Below are 27986 nucleotides of genomic sequence, written 5' to 3'. Positions count from 1 at the left end.
AACATCCATAGAGGGAGAAGCAGTGTGCTGAAGCAGTACCCACACTCCCATTTTATACAGTGCTCACAACAGCCCAACTACAGAATCACCTGAGGTATTCACCGACCAAGAAATAATAAAAGAAAATGTGGTGTGCATATGCCACCATGGCACATTATTTTTCCATAAAAAGAATAAAATCTGGTCATTTGTGGACGTACAGTTGGACTTGAAGACATTCTTGGCAAGTGAAATAAGTCAGGCCCTGAAATACAAATGCCACATGCTTCACTTACATGTAGAAGCCAAAGTCAGTCTCAAAGAAATATAAAATAATGGTTATCAGAAACTGGTAAGGACTCGGGAGAGAGGCCAGGAAACAGGCAAGGCATGGGTGTGTACTTGCATGAGAACAATAGTTTATGTTCTGTGACACCATAGCGTAAGCATGGTTTGCACCAATGAATTCACATATGCAAAATACCCCCTAGAGGGCTGGCAAGTTGGCTCAGCAGGTACAGGCACTTGCTGCCAAACTGACTACCTGAGTTTGATCCATCCTGGAATCTCCATGGTAGAAGGATAGAACCAACTCCTGAAATTGTCTTCTCACCACCGCACAGGCACTGGAACACATGTGCATACAGAAAGAGACGAGAGAGAGAGAGAGAGAGAGAGAGAGAGAGAGAGAGAGAGAGAGAGAGAGAGAGAAAGAGAAAGTGTGTGTGTGTGTGTATGTGTGTGTGTGTGAGAGAGAGAGAGAGAGAGAGAGAGAGAGAGAGAGAGAGAGAGAGTTGCTGAGGTGCTAGATACAAGTTATTCTGATGTGATAATCACATTGTACATATATTGAAAGACTAGACCATTTATATGTATAATTAATATGTGTCACTTTGAAATAAGAGTGGTTAAAAAGACAAAAAGCAAATTCTAGTTACTGATATCAGAAGGGAAAACTGAGAAGACATTTGGGGCCCTGCTCCAACCAGACAAAGGCTACCCTTAGCCTTAAACAGAAAAGTTTCTTCTTGCAGTGAGGGGGTAAATGCAAAGCCCATGATTGAATGGGATGCTGGAATAAAGGGCAGCCCAGTGCTCAGGCCTGGACATGGTATTTACCACACCCTTAAGGAATAGGGAACGCAGAAGGTGGAAATAATGTACTAGCCTGTGGATGGCAAGAGGAGGTGCAAAATACCATCTAAAAATGATACAGCCATGCCAACTCCCAGCAGCAGTGTATGCCGACACTGGGTCCACAGGAGTCAAGCCCTCAACAGTCAGCCATGGAAGCAGAAGGGTGCACAGGGGTCTACTACCCACTGCTGATCTGTTGGAAACAGATAGATATGGAATCAAGGGAAGCATGGTATCCAGTTATGTACCCACTGGTGAGCCCTCCACGCTCTGATGGTTAGTTCCAAACTCAGGACTCAGAGACAGCCCGGATTAAATGCTGTGAGACACTAAATAAACCAAGACTAGTGAAGAAGAGGAAAAGACTTGTGGGGGGTGGCTGGGGAATGAACATGGTAGGAGGGATCTGGGGGGGTGGGGCAGAATAGATACTGTGCATACATGAAACTGTGAAAGAGGGAATTTACTAATAAAAAAGCCGTTTTCTTAACAAAATGAAGTAAATTTTATATTTTAATTAAAACCTGGGTCATGGGAGAGCTCAAAAGCAAGAACAGGCTGAATTTGGACTTAGTAAAAAGAAATTAAAAGTGATTTGGAAAAGAGATTGAAGAAGGCACTGAGCAGAGACAGAAGTGAGTGTCTTTAGCAGGATGACTGACATATTCACCAAGTATTGTAAAGATGGCAATAACACTGAAATTAATTTATAAGTCAATGTCATGCCAATGAAAAATCCTAATATTTTCCAAAGAACTTGTCAAACATTTTGTAAATCAAAGAAGTAAAAGATAAAAAAAAAAAAAGCCCAGCTAAGAATAGCTATGAGAAAGTGCTCCTCTCCTCACTTTATTCTTCCATAAGGCTTCAGTTACTACAGTAGTGTAATATTTGTAAGGAAATAGGCCAGTAGATCAATTTAGCAGACAAAAGGGCCATGAAATACAGGAAGCTACATATAAAAACATGATTATCCAAACAAGTATTACAAATTATTAGACAAATAATAAATATCATAATAAGTGATACTGCCACAAGGAGAGTCACACCCTCGAGCCAAAAATAATTGGAATTTTCCCTGATTGTGTTTTCTCCCATCACACAGGAATGTCAGCGATCTCCACCCTTGCTCAATTCAATGTAGTTCCAATTAACTGCTGCAGTGACCCTTGTTCAACCCTACCGTGCATAATGGCTGTCACTTACAAAATCCCTTCTTCAATGACTTCCCTCCACTACCTCATGGGAGTCACAACGAAATTAGATAAATTACCATGTGAAGATGCTACCGCAGGCCCTGCACACACTGACAACAGACACAACTGCTTCTGTCTCCTCCTGCTCATCAACCCCTTCCCTTCTACGGAACAACTCTGTCCCCCTGGCACTGTGTTAGTGGAGCAGGTGGCTGTCTTCACGGGGCAGAGAGACCCACATCTGCCACCTGTTAGGAGGGGGCATACTGCACTAGGGGGTGCAGCCTATAAACACGGGTTCACACACTCCTCAGCTCTACACCAAGAGTTCAGGAGGAGTGAGCAACAGCTCAGGAGCACTGAATGCATCCACCACACGTTTTGCCATACCTTTTGCCTTCTAGATATTATCAGTCTCCACCTAGAGGGATTGTGGCTCCCTTCAGGGAGATAGAGGATTCTGGGAATCCTGAAGGAAGAGCATCAGGGATGATCAACAGAAAAAGGAATATAAATACCATTCAAAATTCTGCTGCACTGATAAATATTATCATTGCGGGTGATAGTATTAACAAGTTCTTATTAAAAGGCAAGCATTACATGTATGTCTATTAATTTACCTCTCACAATAAATAACTGATTTAACTATACATGATATCTGGTTTTGTGCAGAGAAAAATAATTATAAAAGAAACACTGGCCGGGCAGCAGTGGCACACACCTTTAGTCCCAGCATTTGGGAGGCAGAGCCAGGCAGATCTCTGTGAGTTTGAAGCCAGCCTGGTCTACAGAGTGAGTTCCAGGAGAGGCCCCAAAGCTACAAGAGAAACTCTGTCTCGAAAAAACCAAAAAATGAGAAAGAAAGAAAGAAAGAAAGAAAGAAAGAAAGAAAGAAAGAAAGAAAGAAAGAAAAACTGGAAAAATTCAAAGAGACATAATAATCATTGAAACAAAACTATCGATAGAAAACACGGTAATGTATACTAAGAGGTAATGTCCCACACCAGAATTTGAAAGCAAAGAAAAGGGAGATCAGAGCTAGGATGGAAGCAACAGGAATCCTCATGGAGTGCTGAGAAAGTGGTGGTTGATCCAGCTACTTAGTGAAGCATTTGGAAGTACCTAATAAAGCCGGCTCTGGCTGGTGCTCTACACAGCCATGACGCAGCAGTTACTAGATACACAGAAAAACTCTAGCATGCGTACAAAACTCTAGCATGCGTTGTTCACTGTAGAATTTATCTCCAGTGAGGCAAGGGTCACAAGACCCTAAATATTCATCGATAGAAAAACATGTTATGATTTATTTGAAAATAAATATCACATAGCATTTAAAGTCAATAGGGAAATTGATACACATCCGATTCCTCACAAATCTATAAAATACAGTTTGCTGAGCAAAAAGGATTAGAGGCAGAATGGTGTCCAGTGGATACCACGTTTGCCAAGTCTGCTCATAAGCACATACAAACCTACAGCAAAACTTGAATGTACCACATGTTAACCACTACTCTGAACCCACATGAAGTGCTGTGTGAGGACTCTTAAGTATTTTACATAACCTGGAAATGATGTGAACTACACAGACGCATGTGGGTAGGTTATATGCAAACATTAAGCCACCTTAAACAGAGGGCGAGCCTCCGAAGATTTTGGCATCCATCGAGGATCCCGGAACCATTCCCTCAATCTCATTTATTCCAGCCAGAATAATGTGGACCCCTGAGTAACCCTAAGGTCCTTGGCTCTCTGCAGCTGCCACTTTTGTAGCCTCACAACAGTCCACTGAGGCAGAACCAGCCAAAGTGACATCACTGAGAAAAGTAAAGTTAGAACTTGCCCCGCTCCCCATCTGGACAGCTTAACTCAGGCTCTCCGTTTCTAAAACAATGTCACTGCTTCTTCTACCGTAGCATGGAGGCGAAGTTTGTGCTGATGTATAGGAGTATTTTCAGCATATACTCTTCTCTGAGAGTAAGAGTGTGTACCAATAAATTACTTACCTAACATTGCAGGGCCAGCTGGTAGTAGAACTCAAACAGACTGTCATGTTTAAACAATAACAAATATCATACCATACAGAGGACAGACTAAACTCATTGTAACACATTTTCAACAAACACCATGCTGAAGGAATCCTTGTATGAAATGAAATATTCTTAGCATCACTAAGTACTGCCCAGAAAAATCATCTTCCAGGGATACCCTCAATACATTGGACCTCTGACTCCTGACTACTGCTCAGAATGGCGTGCTGCCCAGCGGGCACCAAACCTGTTTGTTTGTTTGGGTTTTTTTGTTTTTGTTTTTTTGGCAGAAATCAAGCCATTTTGTTATCTGTGCCTTAACACTTCTGAACAGTAGTAGATCTTTGTGAACACCATTACTATGAATTCTCATCAGGCAAACCAAAGCTTGTACTACAAAGACTTCCTTACTCTGATAGTGATGAGCAGGAATCCAGCTTGGCGGGAGCAGTGGGGTCTCACCAGCACCAGGCCCATGAACCCCGACCTCATCAAGCTACACCCATACCGAACAGACTGAGGGTTCTTGAGGAAAAGGAGATGGTGTGGAGAGATGTTGTCTTTCTCAGCTGAAGGATAACATATATACAGAACAGTACATGCAAGAACACAGTTCCACATATGCTCACACATTAAGCACATGGAACTAACACCTGGATCAAGAGATTGAACATTGTTAGCTGATTCCCTCCATTGGGACATCTTGATGGTTATCAACTCCTAATGCAATGGGATATTGTACAGATGGAATTTTCCAGTGTGCATTGGTTCTTATGCATGGTTTGTTGTGGCTAGAAGCATGTTTGTGACAGTCACCACACTGTCAGTATGATGCACTTGTCCAGTCTTAACTGTTACAGAGTATTCATCTTTGGATTTTCTTACTAATATGCATTTGGGCCATTTTCAGGTCTGGGGTATTAAAAGTAATGCTAATTAAACATCTATGATATTTCTTTGCTAAAATGAACATACAGTCCAATTTTGTTAGGGCCATAGCTAGACAGATTTCCCAAGTCATAGAGTATGTGAATTGATTGCCTATCAATGTTATAACAAAATATCTCAAAGCCAGAGGCTTAAAACACACAGATTTATAGTCTTACAGGAATGGGGGTCAAAAGTCCTACATGGGTCACATCAGGCTAAAATCAAGGCTCCTTTCTACAGGCTACGGGGGAAATAGATTTTTCTTTTTGCCTTTTCTGGAGTGTGGATGCTGTCAGTGTTCCTTGGCCTCACAGTCCCATACTTTACCTTGTAAATTTGGTCAAGTCTTCTCCAAACAGAACACTTTAACAATGATTCTTTGACCACCCTCCTCCATGTTTAAAGGAATCATGTGATTGTCCGAGTCAGCTTGAATAATCCAGAGTTATCCCCTGATTTTAAGACTATTGAGTTAACATCAATTCTAACTGCAGACTCAATTTCAACCCTCACTGGCTCTAAGGAATAGCAGGTAGACATCTTTGAGAGCCACAATTCTTCCTCCCAGAGTATGTGTTTATGTTGAAAGTGTTTTTAAATTTTATTTGACCAACTCTGACATTACCATAAAGCAAACTCATCTCTTCCTTTCCGTGCAGCAGCTCCCACTTCTTCTGTTAGTCCTGTGAGTCTTATTAAATTGCTAGAATCTATGTTTTGAGAATCAAAAATAAAACTTTAAATTTGTACATCTATATATAAATTAATATAGTCTTTGTGTTACACTGTGTCCCAGTACCTAGAAAAATACAAAATAACTAGCTGATTTGGGGCAAATTGTAAACAGTGAAGGAAAAGCATACTGAAAAAAAATACTTACATGGTATAAGGAAGTCCTAGATTATTATGAGAGAAATGTGAAAAATAAGAGATAAAATTGAGGTGAGGAAATTAGCCCTGAATACTAGGGTCTTTACGTTTTATAGAAACAGTATTGCTTTGTTAAAATGCTGAGTTATACCACACATACAACTTTCTATCGCCACCATAGCCTTGTCTGATCACATGACTCTGTCTTACCTTAACATTCCATACATACTTAAAGTAAAGGGTGAGGCGCTGTCCTTAAAAACCAAACATGCATTTTGGACAACATGTTCTCAGAATGGAACCTGGACAAGGGTTTTGACTATTTAATGCTTGTTTGTGATTGGAAATGGAAGCTGTGTGCTGTATGTATGGTCTGAAGCTAAAATCTATTATATGGGAACAGTCAAGGGCTAAGGAAAGTTTGTTCCTTCCTTGATTAAGAATTGAGATGCCTCCACCTACTGTGTTAGGCATTAGCGCAGAAAAGGATTACTTTATTAAACTACTGAAACAAAACAATCACCTGGAAATCAGAAACTCAAAGTTTACAACCAAAAAGTGAGAGGATCTACCTCCCTCCACATAGCAATGCAGAGATTCCAAAGTCATGAAAACAAAACTGGTCCCCATAGCAACGTACCAGCACCTCTGGATATGCTCCAAATGCGTACGAAAGAAAGCCTCCCCGAAGATGAGCTCATAACTTTTCTGTGAACTGAAAACTCATGAGGAAATCTGTAGCATAAAAGCCAGAAAAAAGCAAGATGCAAAGAATGAACATCTTGGAAATCTCTAATATACAAGGTCAAGAGGAAATAAAAGTAAGTGTACATGCTAACCTGAACATTCCCTACCTCTCTGAAGTCAGAAAGCAAGCACATAGAAGCTCTCAAAGAAATGGATAAAAACATGGACTCCTTGAAAAATTGAATAAATAGAAAAATAGTAAACAATATTAAATACATACATTATATAGATATTCTATTTAGAAATGAAAACTGGTAAACTGGAATTAAGACATGAAACAATTCACCAAAAATAATAAGAGAGGGTGTTAAAAAAATACATGAGAGAAGATACTTGGAAGATAAACTATGACGTCACAACCAACATACATCCAATAGGGAGGTTTACAAGATGAGAGATAGTCAGAGAGGTGGGGAAGTTCATAAGGTAAGATCACGCCCTGCTCCCCAGGGCGCATCATCCAGTAGAATGCTAACTGACCTATATTCTCAGACCTGGAGGTTGCACATGGAACTCTTGGCACCCAGGGAGTACCTGTTACACCATCAATTTCTCATTCTTCAAATTTGAACAGACATAGCTTTTCTTCATACTGTTTGCCACCTTGCCAGTCTGAGAGAATCACAGCCAGGTTTCAGGATCTACTCTTTTAATCTACTTTCTGATTCACCCTTATGATTTTTACTTCACCTTGTTTGCGCATCAGAAACAAAACCAGGCTTCTACTTACAGATCTAAACTAAAACACGAGGTTTAAGCAACCCAAGTAACCTCCTTCATACAGTTACTTGATTTTAACTTAAGGGAGCCACACTCTGATTACACTGAGTTTCAGGGTAAAGAAATAACCAGGAAAGGGCTAGTTCAATGAAACCCATCCTTGTGGCCAGAGTAATTGATTCAGGGATGGCTACGTAACCAAACCAAAACCAACTGATTTTAGGAGTCTCACACGAGATAATAAACAACAGAATTTTTTTTCCCCAGAACTGTTAGGTTAGTCTAATGCAAGCCTGGATCTGCAGAGGTCCTCAAGTAAAGGAAAGATTCAGTGAGACCAACGACCCTAGAGGAAGACAGACTCAAGTGTTGGGGTGAAGAGCCTCCAGATGCAGCCACAGCTGATCCAATATCAGCCCAAGGCTCTGCAGCTTTTGAGCCAATGACTTTCCTTCCTGCTTAAGCCGTTCTGAGGTGTGTTTCTATCTTTCTAACTAAAAGACTCAAATCTAATACAAAGTTTAAGAGCTAGGAAGGAGCAAAAACAACAGAGATAACAAGAGCACAGTTACTCCCTAGGAGGTCCTCAGGAAAACACTGAAAACCATGTGGATTCTAAGCCCACTGTTCGTCAACTCATTAACCCTATGCTACTTTGTGAGCCTAATCTTCATTTTATAGAGATCATCCAACCATACTAGAAGTTCTCTCAAGATTAGAAGCAGTTTAAAAACCAAATGATATTTAACTTGTTTTTGGAATCAATTAATTGAAGTGTAAGAAAATGTGACGTTTAGAATATTTAAGTAATTAAAAGACACCACAGGGAAAAAAGGGGCATCCGTTGACCCAGGCATGATTATGAGTGCTCATGGCCTCCATTATTTAAAAGGCTCTGGTGGGAGGACTATTCAAGTTTATGAATCTGAAGGTACCCTGGGCAAAAGAGAGAGTGCCTGAATCAAAAGAAAAAGAAAACTACATGGCCAGTATCAATGAAAGCTTTAAAAATAGGAATGGATAACAATGATAATCGATGAGTTTTGAATGGTATGTAGGCAAAAAGAAGTGAGAATGTGATGAAAGATCATGGGGGTGGAGGAGAAGGAACACTCACATCCATGTTTCTATAACATACGTTGCAACAGCAGTCAGGAGAGACTAGAGCAACCTCCCTGTGAAACCAGTGAAAACAAGACCTGCTTCTGTCATCCTTTCTCAAGGGCTCATTGTTTATGTTCTTAATCACTCAATAATGCTACAATAATCTCCCCATGATCCCTGAGTGTCAAGGCTTAATATCAAACACTGTATTACACTAGTCTTTTCTCTACATTCTGTCTGCAGAAAGACACACATGACCCGTGGCCAGGAATAAAGAACATATCATGCATAAGAAAGTCAGATACAAAGTGGCCTAGAATATTCCAAAGTCTACCAACCAAGCACGCTATGTACATTTTACTGCTTCTCAAATCAGAAAAGTCCTAAGCTACTGTCAGCCGGGGAGTGGCCCTTCTGTGATCATCACCCTTGTGTGTGCTAACTTGGCTCGACTGCCTGGCGATTGAAGAGAGCCGGGTTTTAGTGTCATCCTAGGCTACTTTGGTCCACATGCCATTAGCAGGCCATTTGAAGGAAAGATAGGACACATCCTAGCTGTCATCAGGCAGACCGTATGAAGATATCAACAACACCTTGGAAAAAAAGCTCAGGGACGCTATTAAAGCACTCTTTAAAGAAATGTTCAATGTTGATACCCTTGGTGATGCGGAGGCTGACAATGTGTGGGAAACACAGCAGTGATGGCTGAGTCAAAACTGACTCAGTGCTCAGACTCACAAGACAATAAAGCTTTAGAAATTTATTAGACTAATATGCTGCATGTTAAATACATGTGAGAGATAAATAAAAATGCTTGAAACAATAAAGTAAGATTCCTTTTAATAAATATGCATTCTCAGAATAAGAAAACGTAAGTACTTAATTGGCATTATTTTTCTTCTCAGTGGTACTTAAAAGAATGGATTGTCCTACAAGCAATAGCTCATTGGCTAGAAGCAGGAGTGGTGGGGGCGTGGGGTGCAGGGTGCTATGGTGGACAGCACATCTACCTTTAACTTTCTAGAATGGCTGATTTGTTTGGGACAAGAGATTTCTTTTTCATAATTTTATCACTGGTTCACAAGTTGACATTTCTATAATGAATGTTTATCCATTGACTCCCCCATTCCACTCAGTGAAAGGTCCTCCATTCACTGATGTTGATGGAATTTCTTCGTGATTTCCAGAAAAAGATATGAGTGGATTTCCTTACAGTGTCACCCACGCTATTTTAACTTTCAGTTGATAATTGTATATTTTTATCTTCAATTAGCAAATTCTATATCTGATTTTATTTCTGAAAACGTGGTATGTTGACACTATGAAGTTTTATTCAGTCATTAAAAGAGAATGAAATTATGTCATTTGCAGGAGGATGATCACAAGTGCAGATCATTATGTTGACAGAATAAACTGGACTGAGAAAGGCACACATGACACTTTCTCTCAGAGGCACAATCTAGACACATACACACACACACAAACACAAATCACATCAAAGAAAAAAGGGGGCTATGAACAGAGAGGCAGTGTCTAAATGGAAGGGGAATAGGAAAGGATAATGGGGTGAAAGATGAAATATACCAATTTCCTTCATAGGAAATCTAGATTCAACTCTATGTACATATAACAGGAGAGCAGAAAGGACATTATTTAGAGAGAGAAGGGGGACCCGGACATGGGAAATGGGAATGAGGAAGGACACTAAGGGGAATGAATATTATCCGAGAGCAATAACATAAATGTGTAAAAATGCCATATGTATTTACTTCTGTGATCAACCCTTGCACATGGGGAAAGATGGAAAAAGGAAAATATAAACCAAGTGACACTGTGAAAGGACACATGTGACTTTTCCTGAACTGTGAACATTTTACTTTTCTCTTCAAAATTTGTCTAAGGAATCAAGTCTCTCAGAAAATAATTGCTGCTAGAAATGAAAATACTGTTTTCTCATACACTGATTATGAGGACATTAAAGCTTGTTGACTGCTCCAAAATCAATAGGAATCTGAAAAGTAAAATAATTCTGCTTGTTTCAAATTAACAACATGTCTCCAAAGCACCTAGCACAGGGCTGGGGAGATGGCTCAGTGGTTGAAATCACAGGCTGCCCTTCCAGAGGACCTGAGTTTGAGTCCTAGCGCCCACATGGCAGCTCATGATGCCTTTAATTCTAGTTCTAGGGGATCTGATGCCCTCTTCTTTGGGAGCTATCAAAGCAATGAAGATAATTAAAGGTAAGATTACCTTTTTGTTTTCAAAAAGTGAAGCCTCAAAGAGATATAATTATTGATTTGCTTCATTTTCCTAGTTACATCTGCACAAAGCCAAGATCATGATAGAAGTATGCAATATTGTGAGGTGCTAGGGCTGAAAATGGAGACCTTAGGCCTAAATATATAATCATGTATTAGATTAAACCTAGTGGTTGAAAGCTTTAATGAAATAATTACGGAGGTCAGTGGTCTAATGTTTCAGTTTTGCCAAGGAAATAGAAAGCCCTCTCTAGGGGAATATAACAGTTTCTGAAATGCAGGGCTGCCGTCACTTTTATGTACAATCTCTTTTAGTCAGTCACAAATATTAGGCCTAAGAGTAAGATAATATGACCTAAAACCACACTATACTATTAAGTGATGTGTATATTTCAGCTAATAGCCAAGAACTTTAAAACAATTGTGGTTAATGTGTTCCAAAGTAATCACAGAAAACATGTGAAATAAATAAAGGCAAAAATTTTAATGAGCTATTTGGAGTGTGCATAGAGCATCAAATGGAAATCCTAAAACTGGAAAAAAAATCTGAAACCACCAACAGACGAGTATCCCAAAAGATGGACATTTCTGTAATCCGAATGACAAGCCATTAAATGCTTTGAATAATAAAATGCTCAGTAAGAATAGAATGGATAGATTATGGGAGAGTTATCTGGTAGAATGAGCAACACTGTACAGACATGGTAAAGACCACAGTATGCATCCACACAAGCATCACAACATGCCAACAGAAGAAAGCAATCAGCAGGAAAGCACACCAAATGATTCCTTTATACAACATTCAGTAATAGGCAAGACTAACCAAAGGCATGGATGTCGGGAAGTACCCAAAAGCGATACTCTCCAAGCTGTGGAGCTGTATGCTGGCTGTGCTGGGCTCCAGGGCTTTCATGATGCACTGTTTTTAAGTCACTTCTGCTCCTGCAAGGGGCCCCTCACCCATACACCAGTAAGTAACTCCAATACAACTCATTGGTTCACCCAGTTGGACTACAGAGGTATCCTTACTTTGATCTGTCTCTGGTTCCCTCTCTGGGTGAGTAGATGACCATTCGTGGCTTCATAGGAACAGTGCTACACGATATGGTGATTATCAGGAGTTTCAACTTTGCTGGGTTAAAGAAGGCCCATAATTTAAGGACAACAGGGCACAGCCCTGGGGAGAATGAGCAGGAAGACGGCAACACCAGGACTGGACTTTCAGGACACAGGGAATACACACAATCACAAGGCATGCCCCATAAGAAGGCACAAGAGAAGGGTAGATTGGGAGTATCTAGAAAAGGGGCTGAGAAGGCCTCAGATCCTGTGAAAAGGCTGTCTGGAGATCTTCCTCTCCTGAAGCCAATCAGAAAAGACTAGCTGGAATGACTAGATCCCAAATGCAAGCAGGCAATGCAAGTCCTCAAGGAGGTAGGACACTACCAAGGAACAAATCAAGTCCCTAGCAACCCACTGCAAAGAAGTGAAGAGTGGGGCTGGGATACATAAGAGAGCCTGCTGTGTAAGCATGAAGACCTGAGGCTTGTGGACCTCCAGCCTAGCTCCACATTCAGACATAGACCCTGTCTCAAGGGACTATGGAGAATAATGACCAAGCAGAACATCCGAAGTCCTCCTCTGGCCTCTCACACAGGCACCAGGACACCCCTCCCCATATAAGCAGCCTTCCTTCCCCCCCATCTTTCTCTCTCTCTCTCTCTTTCTCTCTCTCTCTCTCTCTCTCTCTCTCTCTCTCTCTCTCTCTCTCTCTCTGTCTCTCTGTGTCTCTCTCTCTTTCTCTCTCTACACACACACATACACACACACACACACACACACACACACACAGAAATAAAAACTGTGAAAATTTTTAAATGGTCAAGTACCCATAAGGCCTGCCAAGGTTCAAAGCAGACAGGGTCCCAACACTGATAGGGGGAAGTGGTCATGAACATCTACCCCTAACAAGAATTTATCTGCAATTAATATCCACTGGCAAAGGAGAAATCCATCAATTTTCTCCAATGGAGACTCCCTGGGAACATCAGCCACACTCCAGGGCAGGCTTCGTTCCCAAGAGTAATTGCCCAATACAAAGGGATTCAGTGCTGTGTGGGGACTTAAGTTTTATTTTACTTTGTTTGATCTTTTGTTGTTTGTTTTCATTTTCATTTTTGTGGGGTTTGTGTTTGTGTTTTTTGTTTTTGTTTCTTGGTGCTTTTGTTTGTTGGTTAAATGTAGCCGGAAGATTTCCTGTGTCCCGGCCTGCCAGCAGTTGGGACAAATCTCTCCCACTCGAATCCCCCAAGTAAACACACAGAGGCTTATATTAATTATAACTGCATGGCCATGGCTCAAGCTTTTTGCTAGCTAGCTCTTATATCTTAAATTAGCCCATAACTATTAATCTATGTTCCAGGGCTTTACCTGCGTCCCATTACATGTTGCTCCTTGGGTGGCTCACTGGCATCTCCCTTGCCTTCTTCCTGTTTCTCTCTTTGAATTTCGCACCTGCCTCTAAGCTGCCTTGCCATAGGCCAAACGCCGTTATTTATCAACCAATCAGAGCAACACGTATTCTCAGCGTACAAAAAGACTTTCTCCATCAGTTAAAGAAAGAAAAAATGGGGGAGGATCTGGGAGGAGTTGGGGGAGGGGAAAACATAACTCACATATTGTATAAAACACATTTTTCAATAAAACATAGACATTTAAAAGTTCAGTGAGCATACGAGAACAATGATTTAAGAAAACTGAAATGCAGCCAGGAAAAACAGTATAAAAACAAAATGAGAAGTTCAACGTAAAGATAGGAAACACCAACAGAAATAAAATCTGGAGCCAAAGACAACAAAGTCTAACATGGAAATTCTGCACAGAGACTCAGTGGCTGAGTCAATCAAACAGAAGAAAAATCAGTGAACTCAAAAACAGATCAGTTGTCTGAGCTGGAGAATCAGCTCAGCAGTTAAGAGCACTGGTTGCTCTTCCAGAGGACCCAGGTTCGATTCCCAGCATCCACATGGTAGCTCACAACCATCTGTAACTTCAATTACAGGAGATCCAATACCCTCTCTGACTTCATCGGACCCTGCACGCACATGGTACACAGACATGCATGCAAACAAAACATCCATACCCATCTAGGAAAATAAAAACTAAAAATAAGAAGAAAACCCAGATAATTTGAAATTACCCATTTAGAGAAACAAAAAGAAAAAACGAAAAGGAGTAAAGAAAGCCTACAGCCTTCCAGAACACCAAAAGGGAACCAATAGTCGTACTTCAAGAGTCCAAGGAAGACAAGGGGAGAAAAGGTTATTTAAAGAAGTGGCAGCTCTCCTTCCAAATCTCAGGACAGAGGAGCTCAAGATCCCTTAAGCACAGAGAGAAGAGCAGTTGGAGGGATTTCTACATGAGCCTCCTCTACGGAAGCAGAGAGGAAGGGGAGCAGCTGGTCCAAAGAAAGCTGAAGATGCAAAATGAAAAGCCAGGTCCTCATCTGGCAGAAAACCCTGAGCTCCGATTTCTAAGGGAATGGTTGAAGAAAGGGGAACAAATGATTGTGGAGATTACAATGATACTAAAGAAAAGTGAGAAACAAGCAACTTCTTGCCGCAGCCTCAGGCAGGAGCAAAGTTACCACTGACCACACACCCCTACAGAACCTTCCTCTACCGATGCCATCTCACGGACTAGCAAGCTGGCTGTCTGGTTAACACAGCTGAACCACGTGCATCTCATGATTTCCATCGCTTCTCCTTCATATATATGTACTGACCCACTTTTATTTCCTTCCATACACTGGATTGTTCGTCATGGACAACTTTGCGGGTGGCAGAACTGTGATGTTCCTGCAATGGAATGAGTAGGGTGGAATCCTGTACTAATTTGACAACACAGAGATGCAAAGGCTGTGTTTGTCATCATCTGTGAATGACGTGATCGTGGCTGCACTGGGTACCTAATGTCTAACGTAGGAATGCATCCAACAGTAGACAAGGTTTACAACTGAAATGTGTGGCATTTCCTGACTACATCACAACTAATGCTATTTATGCTAACTCTTATTTAACACAACCTCTATTCTACTCACGTCTTCTGTATTTCCATTCTGGATTTTTTTTTTAAAAGAGAAGTTCGGGGCCCTTGGTTGGAAGGAAGTACATATAACTCAAACACAAACAGATGGGACCCCAGAGATTTGTATTTCAGAGCTTGGATTTAAAGGGCCTTAAACCTGGCTAAACTTTGACATAAATTTACCTGGGCAGTACTTCCCCATTCTTATATGACTTCTGAGACGAGACACTTAACAGCTACCACTGAAGCTGGCAGGTCCTCAACTCTAAGTTTTAGAAGGCCTTCTGTTGTGAAAATACAAAGGAAATATGTGTGTGAAATGACTGCTGAGTTCACTCTGCACTATTTTTATAAATTCTTTCACAAAAGCCTGTTATTAACATTGTATATTAAAAAACTAGGCAATATAGCAAGCAGAAATACATATCCGTACATGAAAGTCTGTGTGACACCTATACGTTTCTGGCTACATATACAAAGGAAATGAAATTAGCATGCCAGAGAGATACCTGCCTTCTCAGCTGATTGTAACAACACATCCTAGTTAAAACAGCATCAACCTAAGGCCCTATCAATGAATGGACAAGCAAAACGTGGTACATAAACACAAGAAGAAGTAAATCCCAACATTGCAGCAAAATCAATAATGCTGGAGGATGCTGTAAGAGGAGAAGAAAAGAGTCACAAGAAGTTACTAGAGGTTGGGAGGCATGTGAGGAGAGAGAGTCAATGAAAACAGTTTGTTTTACAAGATCAGGCTACACTGTATGCATAGTGCAAAAAAACACAATAGGCACCATTAATTAATATGTACAACTAATAGAGCCCAACCAAAGTAGTTTAAGTTGTAGCATCAATAACACAAAACGGAGTTGAAGGGGAAATTAAGCATAGATTTTAAGTTACAACTCCGGGTATTGTGTGTTGTGCCTCATAGCAACAACAAAGAAAACCGTGTAGTCGATAAGAGGGGTCAGGAATCGAATCAGGCCACCAAATTAGAAGAGCAGATGGTGAGAGGAAGGAAGGAAGGGCAGACGATGACAAAGAGCACACAGGGCCTCACCTGTTGACATTTATTTTAAATGTCTGCACTGGGGAAGACTATTTCTCCCACCCTCGGCTTCCCATGGTTGTCTGTAGTTCTTGAGTAGGGCTGAAGCCTCCAGGGTTCTCCCCATCCACGTTCACATGTCTGTTGGTGTCATCCTTGTCCAGCTCATGTTTAGGTAACTTTTGGTTGGTGAGACTTTATGAATGTTGCTTCTGTCATTCCTAGGAATCCAACAATTTCACAGCAAACGCCTTGTACAAAGTACACTAAATACAGAGTAACTTAGTGTCTATAAAATGCAAATCCCAACCACAGAATCTGATGAAGCTCATTTTACCTTAAAGGTCACACTAGGTTTGAGGGTAAAAGGATGATAAAAGTCATCCTGAGTGGATGGAAACCAAAAAAGAGCAGAGGGAGAAGGAAAAATAGACTTTTAGTCAAAAACTACTGTAAGTTGTAAAGAAAGACATCACAACTCAGGAGAGGACATAACTAAATCGAGCATAGTAGGACATGCCAATAATCCTAGCACCTGGATGGCTGAGGCAAGAGATTCACCACTAGTTCAAGGCCAGCTTGGGCTACATGGAAGGAGGAATAGACAGCAATGCAGTAGTAATTACCCAACTCACAGCAATGCATAGTGTAGAGAGAAAACCAAGGCAACAGCAAAGCTTGACACCATAGACCATATACAGCATCATATTTAACAGTAACAGAATCTACATCTTTCTAAAGCACTCAGAACATTCTCTAGGATACACACACACACACACACACACACACACACACACACACACACAAGCACACATGCACGAAATGAGCATGTCAGGCCATCAAATAAGTCTTAATAAACCTAAGAAGATGTACATCAATCAAGCCATTGCCTGATTAGCAACAAGAGGACAACTGCAAGGTTCATGTAAGCCAAGCAACACACTCCTGAAACTCAATAGGTCAAGAAGAAACCATCAAAATATATCTTCATGGCAACAAAATGGGAGCACAATACCCAAACCTCTGGGAGGCATGCAAGGCAGCAATAAATGCCTTCATTAGAAAAGAGCAAACTCAAATAAAGAATTAATTTTACACAACACGGAGCTTAAAAAGAGACCTAAGCCCAAACTTTGTAGTAAGAAGGAAATAATAAAGACTAAATCAAAACTAATGGAAAGACATTAGGAAGACAGAAAAAAAATAAAGCTGAGTTAATGTATTTAAATAATAGACAAAATGATAACCATCGATTGAATTAACTTCGTAAAAAAAGGAAAAAAAAAAACAAACAAAGTAAGCCACAAATAAAAGAAGAAATATTTTATGCTGCAGACATACAAAGGTCCACAGCAGGCTACAAACAACTGTTCACCACTTAACAGACTGAGCTCACGTAAATAGCTAACTTTGCAGAAATGCACAACCTACTAAAACCAAACATGAAGAAATAATGATACCCAACAGATCAATAACAAGATTGAGTCAGTGATCAAATCTCAACATCCATGGCACTAAGGCAGAAGAATTACTATGAGTTGGAGGCCAGGCTGGACTACAGATTGAGATGAACAAAGCTAAGCTAATTTGTTGAAATCATAGACAGAACTGATGAATCTTCAGCCAGGGTAGGGAAAAAAAAAAAAAAAAAAAAAAAAACTTCCAACAAAGAGAGGTCTAGAATCCGAATCAGAAGGATTCAAATTGTACCCAAAAAAAAAAGCTCACACTGCTGAAAAGCTTTCAAAATCCTGAAGTGTGGAGTGGAAACTCATTTTACAAGACCATTATCCTGATACCAAAGCTAGACCAGAGAAAATCATAGGCCAATAACCTTGATGGATATGAATGCAAAAATCCTCCATGAAGTATAAGCAAACTGGACTTAAAGCACACTCAAAGGATCCTATGCCCTTGTCACATGGAACTTATCATGGGGATGTAAAAAGTTCAGCAGCTGAATGTCAATACACTCTCCACTTTAATCAAATGAAGTTTTATGAATCATGTCCTCAGGTGAACATTGAGGAACGCACCTAAGAGGACAGCAGCACCAGGGCTGAGGGAGGAGTCTCACAAAGCTAGCCTGGGCTACAGAAAGAGGCCCAGATCAAAAGAAAACCATAAGAACTCTCTCATAAATCTATAAATCTAATTTCAAATAAGTGTATATATCTTCATTGTAAGAATAAAATTCTCAACAAATTATATACAGAAAGAATAGAACTCAACGAAATTAAGGCCACGTGTAACTAGCTAGTCCACAGCGAACGTCGTTTCAGGGGTGAATAGTTGAAGGTTCTTCAGAACCAGACAAAGATCTCACTCTTTACCACACAAAGTCGCTTCCATTTGGTGGATACCTGGAAGTCCTAACCAGAGTAATTAGTCAAGATAAAGAAAGAGATGGCATCCAAATTGGTAAGAAAGGAGTAAAATTATCTCTCATTACAGGTGGTATGATTGTATGTACCCTTAAGAAAGCCCTTAAAATTCCACCAAAATACTTTCATAACCAATAAATGAATTCATTAAAATTGTATAATACAACCACTGAAAGCCTGTAGTGGAAGGGGTACTAGAAGTCAGTATGAGGAATGAGAAGAGGACTTCTGGGTCATGGCAATGCTCGATTTTTTCATCTGAGCTTAGCTTCCCAAATGGGTCTAACTTCCAGATGGGCCTAGCTTCCAGATGGGTCAAACTTCCACATGGATCTATCTTCCAGATGGGTCTATGTAGCAGGAATCTTAAAAGTTCTTATTAATAAAAACAAACCTGAAGCCAGGTATTGGGGTGAATGCTGGAAGATCATAGAAGCAGAACAAGCCACAGCTTCCTCACCTTGCCAATTCCTCAGCTGATCCTGTTTCCTCAGACTGGAAGCTTCTGTGTCCTCATCCAAATGGATCTCAGCTGGATGGCTGCTAAAAGCCTAAAAGCTTAACCAGGCCTAGTTCCTAGTTTTCACACCTTACATACCTTTCTGCTTTCTAGCCTCACTTCCTGGAATTAAAGGCTCACTTCTTGGGATTAAAGGCTCTTGTTACCACGCCTGGCTGTTTCCAGTATGGCTTTAAACTCACAGAGATCTATATGGATCTCTGCCTTCCAAGTGATAGGATTAAAGGCATGTGCACCACCATTTTCTGGCCTCTATATCTAGTGGCTGTTCTGTTCTCTGACCCCAGATAAGTTTATTAGGGTACACAATATTTGGGGGAACACAATACCACCACAGGTCTAGCTTCCACATGGGTCTGGCTTCCAGATGAGTCTAGGCTCCAGATGGGTCTAGGTTGCAGATAGGTCTAGCTTCCAGATGGGTCTAGCTTCTCAGATGGGTACCCAGATTTGAAAGGCTCATGAACTTAACAAGACCTTGTTCTCTAGAATATAGCCTGCCCCTTCTGAGTCCCCACGGCCTCGAGACCACATTAAGAACACCCATCAACTGTTTGAAAACTTAAATAAGAGAAAGAAGCATCTTGCCTTCCTCTACATGATGATAAGTTCCATTCATAATTATGAGTCCCTGCATGCTTATGTCTCACATGGACTCCTTGTTGTGCTCTGGGTTGGGTGCATGTGCTCAATGACTACAACCCTGGACTATCTTCCAACAGGGGTGTCCTATATTTTGACATCACAACATGACATTGTCATCTACAAATGCACTGGGGCTTTGTTCAGTTACCCACATGAGTGCAGGTGCCCAAGGAGGCCAGAAAAGGCCACCAAATCCCCTGGAACTAGAATGACAAGCAGTTGTGAGCTGACATGTGGGTGCTGGGAACCAAGCCTAGTCCCGTGTAAGAACAGTAAGTACTCTTAATCACAGAAACACCTCTCCAGCCCTTCTCCACCTCTTTTTGATCCTGAGTCTCTCACTCAAACTGGAGTTCCCTGATTCAACCTGACTAGCTGGGCAGCAAGCCTGAGAACCTCTTCTACCCACCTCCTCAATGCTGGGATTACAGGCTCATGATGCCATGCCTGTCTTTTATGTAGGTGCTGGTGATCAAATCCAGGCACTTTACCCTTTACCAAATAGGTTCTCTCCAAGTCTTATTAAAGCTGATTCCTTTAAGTTTATCCATTATCTTTGACTTTCTTAGTCATTATATTAACATTTCGGACTATATCTTAATCTCTAATAAAAGTGAATGATTCCTCTCCTTTTCCACGCCTTTTAGTAGACACTCAGAAATTAATCACATTCAGCTTTCGCTACCAAATCTTAAAATCTGGAATGCATGATCACCTACAGCTCATAGCTGACCATCCCAACACCCAGCATTCTATCTCTCCCCTCTCACCCAGAACAAATCTATTCTTCTTTATGAGTCATCTGTTGTTGACTAATCAATTTAGATTGATTAATTAATGGATTCACCAAGAATAGTTCATCCCACAGCAGGTTTTTCAATACGTTTTAAAACTTTATTATTACTAAACCAAAAATTAAGATCCTGCTAGGATCAAAAGGAAGGGTAAATATTCTCACACTAGGTGAGAAAACCTCCATCTCACATTTGTTTTTCTGATCTAGAAAAAAACGAGTTGATTGTACAAAAAGTCTATAGTGACCCCTTGCTGCTCCTAGCCCCGAAACCTCTGACTAGTTCCCACACTGTGAGCTTTGCTTTCCCTAGGCAGAGGCTAGGAAACCCCACACCAGACTCCCTTGAAGGTCAGACATAAGCAGCTTCCCCAGTGAAAGGGACAGGGAGGCCTCAGCCCAGCCAGAATGACTTCTCCACTTCTTCTCTGTCTTTCCCATAGGCTGAGAACATAAAGAGACAGAGAAACAGTCGCTAGACCCAAAGCTGGAAAAAACTTAAAAGTGACACTTTGAGGAGAACTTTAAAGTGTCAAAAATATTTTCCTCTTTCGGTACCATTTTCCCTTAACCCATCTTGTATATATTCCTAGAGAACAGTTATCATACAGAACTAATACAAGTTCACATTCCAAAAACCCAAACATCTCCTGTGACCTTCTAAACTAAAATAAATGAACAAAACGGCAGAGTTCCCTAAACTGAGCTAAACATTTGTAAATTATAACTTTCTACAAGCAAGTGAAGACTGGAGTCTTTTTTAAAGGACACAGTCTGTCTTGCAAGCTTTGCACATATTGTGGATCTATCAAACACCAACTTGAACAATCTGAAGAAAAATACACTGGCTTGCACCACTCAGAGGGAGCAAACCAACTACCAATCTGTGCTGAGGCTGCCCAGCCGCAGTCTTCGAAACACTCGTTAAAGCAAAGGAGTGTGCTTGTGCGTTTGCTGCTGGTTGGGTATGCCCTCTCTTCAATACCTTTAATGAGCACCCTTACAACCGACAGTATTTTTATGTGTGTGACGAGGCAAGAATTCTACAGACTGAGCAGATGCACGATGAAATAAAAATGCAAAAATCTGAGTGAAGTTCCTAAGATGAAGTGTGCCAAGAACACTGTAAGGAAGGTCCCTAAAACACTTTTAATAAATTAACACTTTACTTTCAGTGAAGCAAGAACATTGGCTGAGGCAAGACTGTTTTGCTTCGTTTGTTTCTATTAGAGAAGGAGAAATGCCACCTGGAACCCTGGGAAGCAATAACCTTCCAATTTGACTAGGAAGCAATTTAGATCCCAAACACAAGAGACAGTAACGTGTACTGTCCAATGAGGTCAGAATCCTTATCAATAGGAACAGTCCACTAACCAAAGACAGCTACCCACAAGTAAATGTCTAAAAAGCAGAACTGCTCCAAAAGTTATCATTCAATTTCTTTCAATATGCTCATCTCGGTGACTCAAATTTTACCAAGTTTACATGTCAACTATCTGAAATATTAAAAAAAATCCACAAACTGACAGGATTTATGGCTGAGTAAAATATATTAGGAGCTAGGGAAATAAATAAATTAGTGGGTAAAGTGTAAGGACCCGAATTTGAATCCCCAGACCCACACAAATACCAAAGGCAGCATCACATGGATACTCCTTGGACTAAGGGCATGATGGGAGGTGGAGAAGGAGAATCCTCAGAAGCACGAGCCAACTGCCCTGGATGTCACAGCGGTTAACAAGAGACCCTAACCCTAACAGGTGAGAGGTGATGGTGTGAAGGTGACAACAGACACTCAAGGTTATCCCATGACCTCTATGTATGCCGTATGCCTGCACTAACACACTGTGTACACACGTGGTGCACACACATTTAAAAAGAGACAAATTAAGCTTGAGACCTCTAGGGCTCCAGTTTAAAATAACTCTTCAACTCCCATTTTTTCCACCTCCCCACTGTTCTATTCACTCCACACTCTCTTTGTACCTACAAATAAAAGCTCCACGAGCCACCCAGACTTTCTGTGCCCCTGTACTCTTCAATCCAAAGAGTTCTATAATGTCTTCTGCGGCAACACAAAGCCACTAAGTCATCCTGACACAAGGAAACATTTATCCTGCAAGGGGCAAGCAGAGAAAACTATCTCCACTTATGAAAAAACTGCAGTCAGATCTCCGAGAAGAAATGGCAATGGGCATATATATGTCTGGAAAGCAGTAAGACGTCCCCTTGAGGATTACAGCTTCACTTTGCTGTGTCCTCTTTGAGTACAGGTTTTCTTCTGATTTTTCACACCACTGCTTCACTCTAGGAAACCCAAAGTCTGGGATCAGCTTCACTCCCACCTAAAACCTTGTTCTGACCTGTGGAAATCTACAGTGAATAAATAAAACTATGCAATTAAGAAATAGGACTGATCTTTAAAAGCAAAGGTAAGGATTAGCTGAATTTGTCAATACCACTGCGTGTTTTCTTGGTTGTTTGTTTTTGTTTGTTTGTTTGTTTGTTTATTTTTCTCATCAAACCTTGGAATAGTATTGAAATCCCTAAATCTTTACTGGAAGGAACGTGATAAGAGAAAATCCAGAAATATGTGAAATAAAAAACTCCTAATCACCTAGATAACTAGGACCTTCTTCCACACTGCAATTCTTTTAATTTCAGCATCATTTACAGAACCAGTTCACCCCTTCCTCCTGCTGCCGCCACCTTCAACCAATGATCTAATTCCAGGTACTGAGGATCCAAGCGGAAGACAGATTGCTGTTAGTCTTAATGGGAATGCAGGAGTCCTCCACCCGCTGATTGCCTGATTTTAAATTGCGCTATCAAAACGCCACATACACATAAGCAATTGTGAAAATTTCTTTTGATGTCTGGGTCCCAATTACAAACAATCAAGACTTAAAAAAAAAAAAAAGTCTCCAGAGGAAAAGTCAAGCTGTGTGCATGAAGGACAGAGGCAGTTCTCCGGTCACTTGATGAATAAACCAGCGCCTAAGCGCAGCAGATTATGTAAAACGCATAAATTGCAATGCAACCATCAAAATGGAATTACTTATGCATCCATCCATTAAAAGCTTCTTCGAGTTGACTTCATTTAGGCCTCAAAGTTCAGAACATAATCTCATTATCACAGTGCTCTCTTTCCTTCCCATGGGAAGCCACAAACCAGAGCCACTAAAAAGTTTCCTCAACAAGTCATGGTTAGATGAAGAAAAGAAAACCCGAGAAACTTCATGAAGAATGCTTGTGTTCCGATCAGGTCTCATCTGCCTTGCCCCTGGAGAAAACGACCTCTCTATTAATTACACAACTTTAAACAGTGCTGGCTGCTCCAGGAGTTATTGACAGACTCTGTAACATCAGTGGATTGGACTTTCCTAGCAGACACAGTTAAGGACTTCTCCATGCCTGCTTTATTCTTCCTATGTCTATATTAACACATGCTTCTACGAGTCTCCTAAGTAAACTGGTGTTTGATGGAAACAGAGTTTTAAAACAGGGATTCAACTCCATCTGACCTCCCTCCTTCACAACAAAAGAAAATTGAGGCCCAAGCAGCTGAGCTAAGGTCGTGCAGCTACCTGACCCTGGGGACTCCTGCTCCTCACCCCACACCTCATAAAATGTCACCCTCAGCAATGCAAAATGATGTTATCACCCTTCAAGTCAGATTTCCCCAAAAGCTATACCGAATTTTAGAAGAGAATCAAATGGAGGATTCTGAACACACACCATGAAGAAGGTAAACGTCTCCTGCTTTTGTGGATCCAAGAGTTATCTCACCAGCCGGCAGCTCCCACTCTCCCGCCTCTTCTCCCACTGCTCCTTAAACTAAACCCATGATCCTCTAGGATCTGACCTCACACAAGTGTGGGAAGCATGTTTATAATGTCCTCACACAGCACACTTGGCTGTTCAAATACACTAGCTGCTCTTTCTGCACAGGAAGAAAAGGAAGGAGGACAGTCCCTTGTCCCTTGAGGGAAGTGGGGGGATATACACCGCTCTGGGGTCTCTCCAAGGAAAAGTCTGTATGCAGCAGGGTAAGAAGCTGAAGGTGGGAAACTGACCGAGTGAATTTGAAAGTTTTGTTTCTAACATGTTGCATACTCCAGTTGACAGTCTTGATACTTTTCAGTTATGAAGATCTGGCAACGAGCAGCATCCCAGCATCCGGACTTTCCATATTTACTGATTAAAATGTAACATTTCCGTTTTGTGCCAGTTAACTTACACATCCTAGCCTTCAACCAGTCATGTAAGATGTACTAAATTTATTTTAAAATAAAAATACTATTCCAGGCAGAGTAGAATATTTCTGTAATTCTGAAGCTGAGGCAGGAATATTATGAGTTCAAGGCTAGCTTAGTATATGTACAGACACACATTCTCCCTCTCTTTCTCTCTCTCTCTCTCTCTCTCTCTCTCTCTCTCTCTCTCTCTCTCTCCACATTTTTCTCCTAAAGCAGTCTAAACAAGTTTGTCCCGGGGATTTCTAACAAAAATCTTATGATGAATCCATTTCAACTCTTAAAAAAACTAGCCCCAGAGCTAGAGCTACTAAACCCAACACAGCTGAAGCACCAACAGCTCAGAGAGGTCTAAGAGATAAAGTAAGATCATGTCAGTGCTTCACAGAGTCATCTCATCCTGCGCTGCCTCTGGATGGCCAACAGAAGGTGGCATAAAGGATGTGCCAGCTGGCAACTCACGCTCTTTGTTTTTCCCTCCCTCAAGTGTGAGTCCATAATTCAAAACTACCATATGACATATCAACAAGTTGACAAGTAAAAGGGAATTCTGTCTTCTATGTGTATATGAGATGCATGAATATATATTAATAATGTATATTACTGTGCTGCTATATTATAATAATGTATGTATATTAATGTATAGATGCATTATTATACTGTATATCGATAATATATGCTATTAATGTAGAAACAGACCAATAAAAGGGAATGTGAGATAGGAGAATACGTCAGTTGTTCTGCATTCTAGGGGCTTCCACTTTTCTAGACTTTTCACAGTAAACAATCAAAAACTTCACAAAATTAATTCAGAAAAAGGCTTTATTACTTTAATGCCATAATAGGTAAATTGTGAATTGAGATACCAAGCAAGATAAGTGAAGGGATGGACACTGGACTATCAGACGGCAATTAAAATGTCACCATACCTTATAGCATGTGTCTGTGTGGTTATGTTCCTTTCACATACATTAGCCAGTTATGATGTCAAGAACGGGATAAGCAAGAATAGAGGATAGACTGGACGGTGGTGGCAATAACCACAGGATAATTACAAAAACAGCAGCAGTGGCAACAGAGCTTATTGATCTTTCTTCTATGGCCCACAACATATTGAGCATGTGACATGAGCAGGACACTGAGATTCACCCTGCTGTTGAGAGCAATGCTCGGACTACTACAGTTCAAAGGATCAGAACCAAAACTCAACAGACGCCATCACAGGAAGATCATCCTTTTCCAGCATCCTTGTTACAAGCCGTCTACCAGACTCTCCTCCCAACACTCTTATCTAGATGAGGAATTGCTCTATCTCCCTGCCGCCTCCCTTCCTGGCAGCCCTGGCCGTTCATGTACATAGGAAGTTGCTCTGTATAGACATATGATTATAGATCTGGTGATATGGATGGAACAAGACAGACTTTACTCAAGCTAGTCAAGTCAGATTCCTGTCTGAGAAATGTGTACAGAAGTACACAGAGTCGAGGAATCAATAAATAGTTGGGAGCGGAATCATTGGAAGTATCTGTTTTAAACATGTGGAAATGCAGCAAAGCAGACTACTGTAAGATAAGATAACAATAGACATATGTAGAGAGACATGTAAGAAGAGTCCTCAGCTGTGTACAGTCCTGGTTCCTGCTCCTTAGTGGGGTCAGTACTGCCTGTGGATTTCCTTAGACCTTCAGAGGGTTCTAGTTTGTTCTCTTTAGGCTACCTCTGCTAGATCTCGGCTCTAAGCAAATGACCTTTTGAACAACTTTCTATGCAAGAAATTCCCCATGCCCAAGCATAGCTGATATGAGTCATGGGTACAGAAATGATGGGATATGATGCAATTATTGAAAATGAAATTATGATGGCTAATCTTGGTTGTCCATTGAACTGGATTTGGAATCAGCTCAGAAACACATCTCTGGTTGAGTCTGTAAAGGTACTTCTGGGAAGGACTAACTAAAGAGGGAAGGCCCTCTCCTATAGCCCCTGAGAGAGCAGCAGCCTCTGGTGGTAACTCAGATATAATGAGGTCAGAGGGAAAGGCAATCCTGCTATATCCTGGCCATCTACACTTCTTCCTGGTGAGTGTATCTACCCTGTAGCTGCCATACTTCCCTGATATCAGAACCTAGCTCCCTCAGTCTTTCAGCATGGACTGAAGACCAGCAGCTCCTTAAAAAAATGCTCTAGGCTTTCACTGCCAGAGACTGCTCAGACCTCCAGCCTCATGGGATAAGCAGCTAGGGGATTGTGAGCATCCAGACAGCCATTGTTGGACTACTAACCCATATCCTGTAAGCCAATTTAATAATTCCTCTTTGTTGTATTATATTCATTCTTATGTTCTGTTCCCCTAAAGAGCACTAAAATATGGACATGGTGAGAGGAGAGTCCCATAGATTGTTATTATGACTTATGCTGGAAAGAAAACTGGACAAGGACCTACCCTTCCCCCAGAAGACCTCACATCTACCATCTCCATATCTGCCTACTTAGTACCTGTCTCTCCTGTTAACGGTATTCCTCTCTGGTGCAAATCTCCCTTCTATACCTAGCTAGCCCTGTGTGTCTCTTGGAAGATGTCTACCTTTTGACAATATAGCCTAAGGAGTTCTACAACTTCTCTATGAACTAGAATCACAACCACTCTCTACTGGAGGCTCAGAGGAAATAAGCATCTAGCCTAAACCTTGACAATGAACTACACCAATATCTGAACTCAGGAATCTCTGATGCTAAAATGCTAACTTTCTTCACACCATTCCCTCTCCCTTATAAACTAATACATCTTAACAGCAAACCATTGAACCAGTATTTCCTGACCACTTTCTACACATGCTGTTAGAAAGTCAATTGCAAAAGAAACATGATACAAACTGTGGGGAAACATTATAATTTTCATTACAAGTTCTTAAATCAATACCAAGCAATACCAGTCTCTTCAAGGGAAGGAAAGTTAAGGGAGGGAAGGGTAAGGGAGGTGATGTGTTTTCTTTCCGGAAAACCAAGAAAGCTACCACATCCTGCTGCCCATGCCCTGAGAGAGCAGCCTATTCTAAAATAACTTTCCTGTGATTTCTGTGAAAATACAGAAGTTTGTTTTTGATGAAGTCTTACAGAGATAATGGCCTAGAACAAATGTCAGGGACAAAGTTAAATGCTAGACACAGACATTTTATCCTTAGTGGAAAAACATGTAAGAGAAAAATCACCAAAAAAAAAGATCAAGTCTCCATTTTCACAGCTGGTAAATTGTGGCCATTAACGGCAAGTGAATTTCACA

General features: G+C 40.9%; 1 protein-coding gene across 1 annotated transcript in view; it reads right to left on the bottom strand.

The window, feature by feature from the left end:
* Nucleotides 1-4831, bottom strand: part of L3mbtl4 (L3MBTL histone methyl-lysine binding protein 4) — a 211680-nt gene extending 206849 nt beyond the window's left edge. The window contains exon 1 of the mRNA XM_059278761.1: nucleotides 4751-4831. Coding sequence (XP_059134744.1) covers nucleotides 4751-4831 — 81 coding nt within the window. The remainder of the gene's footprint in view (nucleotides 1-4750) is intronic.
* Nucleotides 4832-27986: the final 23155 nt, after the last annotated feature.

The sequence above is a fragment of the Peromyscus eremicus genome, chromosome 13 (assembly GCF_949786415.1).
Source record: "Peromyscus eremicus chromosome 13, PerEre_H2_v1, whole genome shotgun sequence".
Taxonomy (NCBI): Eukaryota; Metazoa; Chordata; class Mammalia; order Rodentia; family Cricetidae; genus Peromyscus; species Peromyscus eremicus.
The sequence above is the reverse complement of the archived record's forward strand: the minus strand, read 5'-3'. Positions and strand labels throughout refer to the sequence as shown.